The following is a 12162-nucleotide window of genomic DNA, read 5'->3' as shown; positions in this document are numbered from 1 at the left end:
GATTAGCCTTCTGCTTTGTTTTTAGCCCCGCTCGACATCCGCGTTTCCGATCACACCGCTGGCGTCTGCTCCGTAGACGGCCCCCGCTGCTACTAGACTCCCCTGCTTCACAGGCCGCTGGATGTAGCCGCCGATGTATTCCCGTGCTAGTTAGCATGTTTAGCACGCCCGCGTCTATCAGTCCAAAACGGCCCAATATGTCCATATCCAGAAGTGTCTGGCGGTCGTACGTGATCACGGAGTGACCACGATGCGAGCCAGCCATGAAGTCTGCAGAACTGTCCGGCATTTCCGCCAAATGTTCCATCTTTAATTGAGAATTGAATACACAAGATGTATCACTTACAATCAGCAGCTTAACTTAGTCAGTTCGGTGTAAACAAATAGCAACAGGTGCACCTCAAAAGCTTCTTCGGTGACCATTTGATGTTAAGTGTTTCTTCCTGATTGTGTTGAATAAATTATGGGCATTTTAAGTTAATAAGAAAGTGTAAAACACTAAAATAACATCAGGAGCTTGTAGACTAACAGGACTATACCATGAAATCAAATTATTTACATTACAGTTATTAAAACAGGAAAATATGCAGGGGTGTCCTTGAGAATGTTGCTTGGATGGCAACATATGTTGCTCCAAAACCTGTATGTACCTTTCAGCATTAATGGTGCCTTCACAGATGTGTAAGTTACCCATGCCTCGGGCACTAATACACCCCCATACCATCACACATGCTGGCTTTTAAACTTTGCGCCGATAGCAGTCCGGATTGTTCTTTTCTTCTGTGGTCCGGAGGACACGACGACGTCCACAGTTTCCAAAAACAATTCTGAAATGTGGACTCGTCAGACCACAGAACCCTTTTCCACTTTGCATCAGTCCATCTTAGATGAGCTCGGGCCCAGCGGAGCCGAGGCGTTTCTGGGTGTTGTTGATAAATGGATTTCGCTCTGCAATGTACAGTTTTAACTTACACTCATAGATATATAGGTATAGTGACGAACTGTAATTACTTACAGTGGTTTTCGGAAATGTTATGTGAAATGTGATAATTATTAAACCGTGATTATTATTCAGACTCTAATCATACAGTCAAAAAGTACAATTGTTGCATCCCTATTCACGACTGTGTTTTGTTGTATATTCATGTATGTTAAGTTACGCTGTATGTATTGTTTAACTTTTGCTGCTGACACTGAGTAAAAACCGGAGCTTTAAAACTTAGTCTTTGTTGCCGTCCAAAAAGGTATTTTCAGAGGCAAATATCCATCCATATATCTCAACTGGCGGAGCATGCCTGCGTGTTCTGGCTCGTTCCAGTCTCATTATTCATGGTTCAGCCGAGCAAGGAAATCGCATGGAAAACAGCAGATGGAGCTTTAGCATGGTTATGTGGCATCAGATATCTGGGGCACAAGTTTCACCTCGCTTGGCCTTTCCGCTGTTAGGGGATGTCTAAAAACATGTTCATCAGATTATAGTGTTTTATATAAGATATCAAAATGGTCATTCTCAGGATAGCCTGTTTATGTTGTATGTATGACAGTGACTGTCTATGTAATGGCCCAACACAATAAAACAAATGACTTATTTTCTATACAGATGAAAACTGCTGAATTGATCTATTTTTCTTTTCTTCCAGATACTTCAGGTGGCCTCGTTGGATTTGCTCCATTCTTGTGTTGCCATGGCGATGCGAGAGTTGGTGGAGGCAGAATGCGGTGGCGCCAATCCCCTCATGAAGTTGACCGGTCACATGACCACGGAAGGCGGGGCGTGGCGACACCGCTCCACACCCACAGTGAGCTTCTTTTTTTCTCCCTAATTTTAAAGTTAGTTTATGAATAAAATGAAAAGGCTAATGTTAACATTTTTCATGCTAGATTCCCCCAACTTCCATTGAAATTGCCACTGAGGAAGAGGTGATCGCTCATATTTTCCGTTTTGCTAGTGTGGTGATTTAAGCCAGTACTAAGGTGTGTTTTGGGGTTCCAGCTTGTCAATGAGTTTCTCCAGGCTCCCCCACGCCACCCACAGACATTCGACATGGGTCAGCTGTTGGAGGAGATGCAGCAGATCGACCAACAAAGCTACAGACAAGCTCCACAGAGAGGTACCTCTCTTAATCCTCTCTTTATTCATCAAATTAACCTCACACATGTCTCCAGTGGTTTTACTTCTTCGTATGCTTCAGCTCCAGATGTGGCAGCCCTGGCTCTCTCTGGTGCTTGGGCAGCAGAGTTCGTCTCAGGCTCAGAGTCGGCATCAACCCCGGGCCTCATCGCACTCGGCGACGCAGCGGATGCCGACTGGACTAAAGAATTCATTGCTGAGGCTGCAGGTAGTTTCAAATCACCATTTCTCACAGTCAATACACACTTTGTAGAGAAGCATCCATAATTACTTATCATACATTACTATTGGAAATCTCTACAGTGCTTAGATTGAACTTACGGTGTTATTCCATCCTGGTCATATGCCAAACAAACTACATACAGGCCAAAAGTTTGTACACACCTTCTCATTCAATGTGTTTTCTTTATTTTCATGACTATTTACATTGTAGATTGTCACTGAAAGTATCAAAACTATGAATGAACCTGAGTTATGTACTTTAAAAAAAAGATGATTTATCTGAAAACATGTTTTATATTCTAGTTTCTTCAAAATGGCCACCCTTTGCTCTGATTTCTGCTTTGCACACTCTTGGCATTCTCTCGATGAGCTTTAAGAGGTAGTCACCTGAAATGGTTTTCCAACAGTCTTGAAGGAGTTAGCTCATCGAGAGAATGCCAAGAGTGTGCGAAGTAGTAATCAGAGCTAAGGGTGGCTATTTTGAAGAAACTGGAATATAAAACATGTTTTCATTCATAGTTTTGATGCCTTCAGTGACAATCTACAGTATAAATAGTTATGAAAATAAAAAAACACATTGAATGAGAAGGTGTGTCCAAACATTTGGCCTGGACTGTATGTAACAATATACTAATATCCTGGCTGTTTTGGAAACATTCTCTGGCACTCAAAGTCACAGTAAACACAGACTGTTTCCAAGCTCTAAATTAGTCTGATTTCTGAAATAGTGTGGGTTTTTTTGTATTTTCACACCTTCAGGTGAAGTCCCAGTGTCTTTGCACGCTCTAATGCAAGTATTGGTCATAAGCTGTGTGCCTCCCATACACTGAGGGGCACTCATCCCCTGTTAGTGCGAATAGATGTATTGCTTTTCTGGTTGACTATGACGTCACATCAGGCATTTGCAAAATTGTGCATTTTTTTTTGCTTTTTTTTTTTTCACATGAGTCATTTCAGACGCATAAATGTGCTGGTGATCTGATACACAGCCTTGGGCAACGAATTAAGTGTCAGAATGCATATGTTTCTGTTGACTAGATTGCAAAATGTTACAGATTATAGAAGTGTGCGGCTGGTTCAACACATCACACACAGGTCCCCGTCTCTGTAGTAAAAGCCCCTTATGCATGCAAAATCCTCATTTCAATAAGGCGATCTGCACCACGTTTCAATTGCACACGCAGTGCTGGTATAGATCCCATGCAACACCTCCACTTGTAGTGCACACAATTTATTCCTTGGACTGGGAAACGTTGTTGACCTCTATTCGATTAACTAGTTTTAATATTAAGCATGATTAAAAACTTTCCAGTTATTTAATTGCAAATGCTCCACTATATCATATGTTTCAGTCCTCCTCTCCTGCTATAAACGGACATTAAGCTTATACGTACCTTTCAAAAGACACACTAATTTGCTAGAGTAGTTTAGAAACGGCAGTAAGATAAAGCAGAAAACATTTCACACCTCAAAAAAAGCTGAAATTAGCAATGTAGGAACATTTCCGGTACTCAAAAGTTTCATATATATATATATATATATATATATATATATATACAGTGTATATATATATATATATATATATATATATATATATATATATATATATATATATATATATATATATATATATTAGGTTTGTAACGGTACGTGTATTTGTATTGAACCGTTTTGGTACGGGGGTTTCGGTTCGATTCGGCGGTGTACCGAACGAATATACATGCAAGCAGCGACCGGGCTAGGACAACATATAAAAGCCAGAGCTGGAAGACCCTCCTGCCTTGTTAAGATCTCCCATTTGGGAACACTTTGGCTGCGCGATACAACAATGGAGGACGGAGGTTTGCCGAGATTGTTCAGCAGCTGCTTCTGACAACACCTCAAACATGTGTTGCACCTTTCCTGCTTCCAGCTCCCGGAGTGTCTCACCTGCGCTGCTCGAGCGCAGGGGAGACGCTCATCCAGGGCTGATGTATTCTCGGGGGCAAAATCCTTTCATTTACCCGGCAGTGGGTCTCCACAGCTCTGGACTCCAGGGTAAATGAAGAGTCCGGCGATTAGTTGCAAATCGTGGCTTTATTGAGGTTTTGCACACAGCCAATCCAACAAAACACTCACCTCAATGCTGTGTCATCAAAGGGCCACACACACACATACTCTACTCTCATAACACATGCTAACCCATTTGAAGCGGCACCATCGCATTCAAGAAGCCTCTCCTCGGCGAGTCAGGCAGGGCTAAAGCAATCACATGTTTTTATAGCAGCAGATTTAAGTACATATTGCATTAAAAAAGTACATTATGACCCATTTCTATGGTGGAAGAACAATGAGCCCATATATCCTCTTACTCCCAAGTTAGCCAGGCTAGGGGGGAGGGAGTTAATCTGAGGCTGAGTTGACTTGAAATGTTGCACTTTATATATGTAAAAGAAAGGTTTTGTCATTTTATTTAATCCGAGCAACAACGTGAGGCAATTTAATATTGATTAATGTGGACCCCGACCTAAACAATTTAAAAAACTTATTGAGGTGTTACCATTTAGTGGTCAATTGTACGGAATATGTATTCTGCAATCAACTAATAAAAGTCTCAATCAATTGAGCAAAAAAAGCATTTTATATGTACAAAAGTTTTGTTAAGAAACTATTCTGAGCATTATATTATTTAGTTTTTATTTGTATATATGTTGACCACATTAACCCTGGCAATGGACCCTGTGTGTATATGTATGTTATGCCATTGTTTACAAATTTGGTAAATAAATAACCTAAAAATTTATATTTTTTTGTTTTCTTACTGTACCGAATTTGAACCGAACCGTGACCTCTAAACCGAGGTATGTTCCGAACCGAAATTTTTGTGTACCGTTACACCCCTAATAAGACTGGCGCGAAAAATAGTTGTTTCAAAAGGAATTTTCGGACGGGGAATCATGGAAATAAAACTTCCCAATGTCTCTGAGTTCATTCAAAATGCTCTGTAGATCGGTAGGAGATTTAAATCCGACGAAAAGGACTATTTGTGCCCCAATACTGCTCAAGAGTGTTGGTGGGTTGCTATTACTGTGGACAAGCTCTACAGTTGTGTGGAATACAGGGTTGTTACTAATCAGTTTGGAGTTCACAAATGCAGCGCTAAGAGGTTTGTGTACACTTCATTTTTTTGCCTTTACTATATACCTGCTTGTCTTCCTCTTTCATTCGTTTTCGTTCAATGGTCTGAATGAAGCCCCATTCTCTATTGCCTTAGTTACCTTCTGTTTCTTTTTTACGCTTCAAAATATTCAGTTATTTTAATTTGTGAAGTAAATAAAGAATCCTCTTAATTCAAGTTGTTGCCTGCTTTGATTGAATGGTACCTGCTTTCGTGTTGAGACTCTCACGTTAGAAGGGTCCCACACACCAAATTGAGAGATGTGGTTTTCTATCGCATAAGCCAGGTGTTTGTCCGACTTTTCAAAAACCGAACACAATCGGATAAAAATGTTTCAACGGTTTGTAGGATGTTTATTTAGACCCAAACTATTTGTGAAATCAGACTAATGTAGTGCATGGACACGTACTGACAGTAGACATTTTAACCTCGTCACCAGCACAGCAGACGTGGCATCTGTAATTCTGATGGTGAAGCATGCCGGTGAAAAAAACTGCTGTCACTGACTCAAAAAGAAGAAGGAAGGGGGAAAAAAAATAAAGAATCAAACCAGAATCCTATACAGAATTATACCATTAATTCCAATTTTGTAATTTATCTGTGGATAATAGATTTTCTGATTTATTTGCATTATTCTCTTATGTTATTTTGACATATTTCACCCTTAATAGGCACCTCTTACTTATGCAGTAAACACCCCCAGGCTGCTGAATGGGGAAATAGCAGTATATGTATTTATACTATCTGACTATTGGTTCTGTGAGGTCGTCATAAATCTTTATGTCGCCACTATTTTTCTACAGTGTAAGGGAGGATTGATCTTAATGTGTGTTCCCCTGTTGTGTTTTATTTTCTCTTTCAGATCCTGGACGCTGGGCTGAGGAATATTTGGAGAAGTCTGAGGAGAAGCTGTGGCTGGGAGACTTTGGAGACAAGGAGAATGAGTGGTAAGGAAAAAAAGAGGACATAAAAGTGTTATTGTTAAGATGCTATCATTCTCTAAAGTAGAGGTGTCAAATGTGTTTTTTAAGCAGTTGGTACATTAAAAAAAAATTAGATTAGACCAAAATAACTAACACAAAATGTTGTCAAGTGCATAATGTAAAGAGAGAACAATTAAATGTTGGTACTAATGACTACTATATAAAGATATACTATATAAAAATACAGTTTAATTAGCCCTTTTACAAAATAAAAACATATTTAAGAATATCAAAGTGTCCGCCAATGGCTTTTTCATGGTTTGGACAGTTTTGCTTTTATAGAAAAGACTAAACCTTTGTTTAAAGACTAGATATGTTAATTGAACAGGACAAAGGAGTACCAGCCAGGAGAGGACTTGAAACAGACAGCTAATGAGCTTGTGGCAAAGGTCGACGATCCAAAGTTACAAAACACAGAGGTGAGTAACAGCTTCCTGTCAACCCGCCAGACATCCTATCCCCGTTCATGCCACGTCTGTCACTGTACTCTTTCTCTCCGTTCCTTTTAATGTTGCTTCCAACTTAGAAGTTTATTGAACTAGTAATGGTAATTTTTATTTGTTTCGCTTTTTTTTTTCTTTCTTGTTTTGTTTTCCATTGGTGTGTAGTTCCTGCGGTTCATTAGGCAAATTGGCGAGGGCAGTGTGACAGTGGAGAACAGGACAGACAAACAGCTCACAGATAAAGTTCAAGCCGAGGAGGCTAACCACTGGGCTTCCAAACTCAACCAGGTACGCTGTCCCCTTGAGGATGAGGTGCTTCTTGCGGATCTCTCCCGTGCTGTAATACTTTCCACCAAATGTATTTACTACTCCTATAATATGAATCGTGAGGCTGCACTGGAGGATCTAAGGCAGGGGTGTCCAAACTTTTTCCACTGAGGGCCGCACACTGAAAAATCAAAGCAAGCTGGGGCCATTTTCCTAATTTTTATTTTAAAAACCAATACAATATATGCATAAAAAATATACATTTAGGCCTCCACTCAGTTAAGATCCCGGGGACCCCAAAGGGTTTCGGTCCAAAAAAATATTTAAAATGTGTCATTATTCAGTATTATAATTTTTATTATTATGCAAATTTTAAATCTCTAGATCATCATTAGAAAAAAAATTTGAAAAAACACCAAATATGCAATATTTTAGGTGGAATATTTGAGATTATGTAATAATTAGAGCCTTAAATTTGGATTTTGATTCATTATTATTTTTTGAGCAATGACACTTAAAAACAAATCACATTAAAATAATCGGGGATCCAAAAGTGTCCTTATTAAAGTGTTAAAAAAATAAATTATACATTTTTTTTACTGTTTACTTTTAGCACAATAATCTCGAGATCAACTTCAGATATATCCGTCAATTTTAAGTGTTATTGTTGTTTATGTTTTGTTTGTTTGTTTCAGGCCCTTCTTTAAAAAAACAGCTCAGTTTTTTATATGGCAAAAGTATGCAACATTTTCCCCCAAAAATATATCAAAGTGGAATATTTAATGTGACGTAATCGAAGCCTTGAATCGGTCAATAATTCAAACTGACTTTGATTTTGATTCATTATTATTTTTTAAAGAAAGAAACAGCCTGCATGGCAGCTTTGTGTCATAAGAGTAAGCGTTGCAACAATTTCTTCTTACATTTCACCTGTTTGCTCTTTTATACCACTTTTGATTTTTGACATTTTTTTCAATTCTATTCTTGAAATGTGCCGGAGGGCCGTTAAAAAATGATCCGCGGGCCGCACTTTGGAGACCCCTGATCTAACTTATACTAGCTGGTCTTTCAAAGTCAACTATGGTATCTCAAAAAAGTGAATACACACCTCCCAGCAACCATTTTATGATATCTTCTCAAGGGCAGTAAAGAGTACATAACACAGTGTATATGTCCAAATTATGTACAGTAGATATTTAGTATGAGCACCATTCTTATCCAGCACTGCTTTAATCCTCTTGGGCATGACATTCACTAGACCTGCACACTCCTCCATGATGACATCCCTGGTGGAGCAGGTGGACGTTATAGACACCTTGCACTCTTCCACCCTTTTTCTATCTACTCCATCATCTTCACATTTAACTTCCTCAATCAGACACTTCACATCTTAAAGGTGTGTTTCGGCACCTTTTGTTGGAAAACTGCAATGCAGCCTTTTTTCCGAAGAGTGGGATTCATGTTGCGCTTCACAAAGTCCTCGCACAAGTTTGAATTCATGTTTTTACTCAAAAAGCACAGCTCACCAGTCATGTTTGACTGTAGACTAGATACAATTATCCCCCAACTGACTAGTTTAACAGTGTTGTTTGTTTGAAGTAATTTTCAGTGAAATGGACTTCTCTGAAGTTTTATCTGCATAGTAGTGTCCCTTGAGAAGAAGGTGCAAACTGTCATTTTTTTTGCTGGTAAGGGAGAGGTGTACCCACTTTTGTTAAATTTTGTATTATTACTGTGGTGTTTCCTTGAGAAAGACTGACGCTAAATTTCCACGGTATTCCCCTTCAAATCTCTGCAGAGAAAAAAAGTCCCAAATCAAACAGAATGTGGTTTGTCTGGTTCTCTTTTTTTTTTTGTCAATTGTTTTATGATATGTTGGTGTTCTTTAACTGCGACAAATAGGCTCATTTGGCTTTACTGTGCATGTGTGTGTGAGGAGTACCTGCTCATAACCAGGGTGCTGAAACTTTTCCATGTACTCTTCCCACTTTTGACCCTTCCAACGTGCCGTCCCGTTAATGAACAACCACCACCATTCATCCACCCTCCTCCTCTCTACTCCCACCCTTTTAAATAAACTCCCACAATGACCCCCTTGATCACCCCGCCTCCTCGCCGTAGTTCCTGACAGAAACAGGGGGAGGGAGTCTTCCCTTGGAATCAACAGAAAGGAAGGAGACCCTTGAGAAAACTAAAGCTAAGCAGGCACAGCAGTGGGCCAAGGTCGTCAGGCAGGTAGGACGGCTGTGGTCGTGCCAGCGATAGGCTCTTGTCTTGTTGCACACATTATTTAGATGGACATATACTATACAGAAGAAATAGGCGACATCAATAGGGACAGTTGTATTTGCCTTTTCTCTGTTTCATCTCTTCCATCTTTTCATTCACTTTCCATTATATTTTTCCTGATTTACTGCCCCCTCCACACATCCCCATTTCCAAGTTGACTTAGCAGACTCCAAGCAACCAATTGTGTCATTGCTGGCTTCTTACTCAGGTGTCGGAGGAGTCAGCCGAAGCCTGGGTGGACCAGTTCACCGCATCGGGACCTGATTTCCACCAAGCCAAAGCCGCAGTGGAGGTGAGACAAAGCCAAACCACAGAGTGCTAATTGGATGCAGGGATAGGAAACGGAACAGAAGGCCGATTGGAAAACTGCAAGATTTGAAAATGAATTATGTCACAAGCAGACATAGGGAAATTCCTCCTCCTCCTCCTCCTCCTCCTCCTCCTCCTCCTCTCTTCCTCATAAATCAGTTTTAAAGATGAGGACCATGTGTGCCTTCTCGGCTTGCCTCAGTAATGATTTACTGTCATTTTATCAGAGCGATGTGGATTTTTGGGAGAAGCTGCAGCAGGAGTGGGAGGAGATGGCCAAGCGGGACGCAGAGAGTCATCCTTGGCTCTCAGACTTCGATCAGCTACTGAGCTCGTCTTACGACAAGGTAAAACTCACTTCAGACCTTTTATTTAGTTATTGCAGGCACATTATTTAACCCCAAAATGGCTAAAGCCTCCTCTCTATGGCCTTCCTGTCAGGGCTACCAGTTTGAAGAGGACAACCCTTACTTGACACACCAGGACCCTCTAACAGAGGGTGTGAAGAGGATGGAGGCCGGGGACATCCCTGGTGCTGTGCGCTTTTTCGAAAGCGCAGTGCAGAAAGAACCAGAAAACCAGCTGGTGAGAATCTGAAAGCATCCTCTAGCAGAAAGCATTTGTGAGACTGCCACTGATGATTTTTTTTTTTTTTTTTTTTTTTTGCAGGCTTGGCAGTATCTGGGTACTTGTCAAGCAGAAAACGAACAAGAATTTGCTGCCATCAGTGCCCTCCGCAGGTTATAAACTGCAATTTGAAGTGGCCTTTTGCATACATCCATCCATCCATCCATCCATTTTTAACCGCTTATTCCCCTTTGGGGTCGCGGGGGGCGCTGGTGCCTATCTCAGCTACAATCGGTTGGAAGGCAGGGTACACCCAGGACAAGTCCCCACCTCATCGCAGGGCCAATACATATAGACAGACAACATTCACACTCACATTCACACACTAGGGCCAATTTATTGTTGCCAATCAACCTATACAGTACAAATACATTCATTCCTTATTACTAGGATAAATTATTAGATATTGCACCTCCTTTATGTGGCCCTCGGTGGAAAAAAGTTGGGATACCTCTGCATTAAACGCTCTAATTATAACTTGCGGCGTTATTTTTTACTTTATATGAAAACTCTTCAAAACAAGTCCATTCTTTAAACTTGAATAATGGTTTGGATTGCATGAGAAAGCAGGGTAACATTGATATCAGTGGACATGGTCATTTATTAACAACTGTATGGCACAGCGCCATCCATCCATCCATTTTCTACTGCTAATTCCCTTTGGGGTCGCGGGGGGTGCTTGTGCCTATCTCAGCTACAATCGGTTGGAAGGCAGGGTACACCCAGGACAAGTCACCACCTCATCGCAGGGCCGACACATACAGACAGACAACATTCACACTCACATTCACACACTAGGGCCAATTTATTGTTGCCAATCAACCTATACAGTAATTCCTTATTACTAGGATAAATTATTAGATATTCCACCTCCTATCATAAAATGTTTCTTTATGTGGCCCTCGGTGGAAAAAAGTTGGGATACCTCTGCATTAAACGCTCTAATTATAACTTGCGGCGTTATTTTTTACGTTATATGAAAACTCATATAAAAAAGTCCATTCTTTAAACTTCAATAATGGTTTGGATTGCATAAGAAAGTAGGGTAACATTGATATCAGTGGACATGGTCATTTATTAACAACTTTATTGCTCAACACATCGCCAAAACCTACATTGGAGCAAACTACTCCGCCAGCATTATTCCACTGAGGAATGTGTAAAGAACTGTATGAGTTGACCCCAACCTTTTAAGTAGCACAACCAACATTTAAAGCTCTTGAGAGGTACATTGGCAAAAGCCAGAGGTGATTCTCCCTCCATTCGACTTAAGCGACTGCTGGAGAGCACCCTCCAAACACTGACATCATCAGTAATTATCTTAAGCGGGGTACACACATAAAGACAATTGGGCTGTTTTTCTCCCCTTTTTCATCCTTCTGATCAAAGACAGCAAACGCCCGATTATAGTATGTGTTTCAATATTGTTTTTGTGGTCTGGGGTGTGTAAAGAGTGTATTGGTCCCTATATTTGGCTCGGCCGTCCAAAACTCTTCATATCTGTCGGGAACACAGATGCATTGAGTCATCGCTCCGTGAATTGTAACATAGTACAGAAAGTAGCCAATTTGGAAGCTAAAAAAAGAAAGCGTTTTAGCTATTTTGTTGAGAACATACTCACTTTTAGTTCCCTCAGTAGATTAGAGTCAAAATCAATCAGATACCAAGTAAATACAGGGCTTGTATCCCCGACACTTTTTGATTTGAAACGTCAGGATTATTGAGTCACTTTTT

At 40.4% G+C, this 12162-nt stretch overlaps 1 protein-coding gene across 6 annotated transcripts in view; it reads left to right on the top strand.

Annotated features, from left to right (window-relative positions):
* pex5 (peroxisomal biogenesis factor 5) overlaps window positions 1–12162 on the top strand; it is a 29995-nt gene that overhangs the window by 11555 nt on the left and 6278 nt on the right. For 4 of the 6 annotated variants that reach the window (XM_061914852.1, XM_061914851.1, XM_061914853.1 and 1 more), the window contains 12 exons: window positions 1641–1799; window positions 1882–1920; window positions 1994–2111; window positions 2193–2339; window positions 6373–6457; window positions 6822–6912; window positions 7102–7224; window positions 9325–9438; window positions 9701–9784; window positions 10029–10148; window positions 10243–10386; window positions 10471–10541. In XM_061914852.1, coding sequence (XP_061770836.1) covers window positions 1686–1799; window positions 1882–1920; window positions 1994–2111; window positions 2193–2339; window positions 6373–6457; window positions 6822–6912; window positions 7102–7224; window positions 9325–9438; window positions 9701–9784; window positions 10029–10148; window positions 10243–10386; window positions 10471–10541 — 1250 coding nt within the window. In that variant the 5' untranslated portion in view covers window positions 1641–1685. The remainder of the gene's footprint in view (window positions 1–1640; window positions 1800–1881; window positions 1921–1993; window positions 2112–2192; window positions 2340–6372; window positions 6458–6821; window positions 6913–7101; window positions 7225–9324; window positions 9439–9700; window positions 9785–10028; window positions 10149–10242; window positions 10387–10470; window positions 10542–12162) is intronic. The other 2 variants (XM_061914855.1, XM_061914856.1) reach the window with 2 other exon arrangements.

This window comes from Nerophis ophidion, linkage group LG11 (genome assembly GCF_033978795.1).
Source record: "Nerophis ophidion isolate RoL-2023_Sa linkage group LG11, RoL_Noph_v1.0, whole genome shotgun sequence".
NCBI lineage: Eukaryota > Metazoa > Chordata > Actinopteri > Syngnathiformes > Syngnathidae > Nerophis > Nerophis ophidion.
The sequence above is the reverse complement of the archived record's forward strand: the minus strand, read 5'-3'. Positions and strand labels throughout refer to the sequence as shown.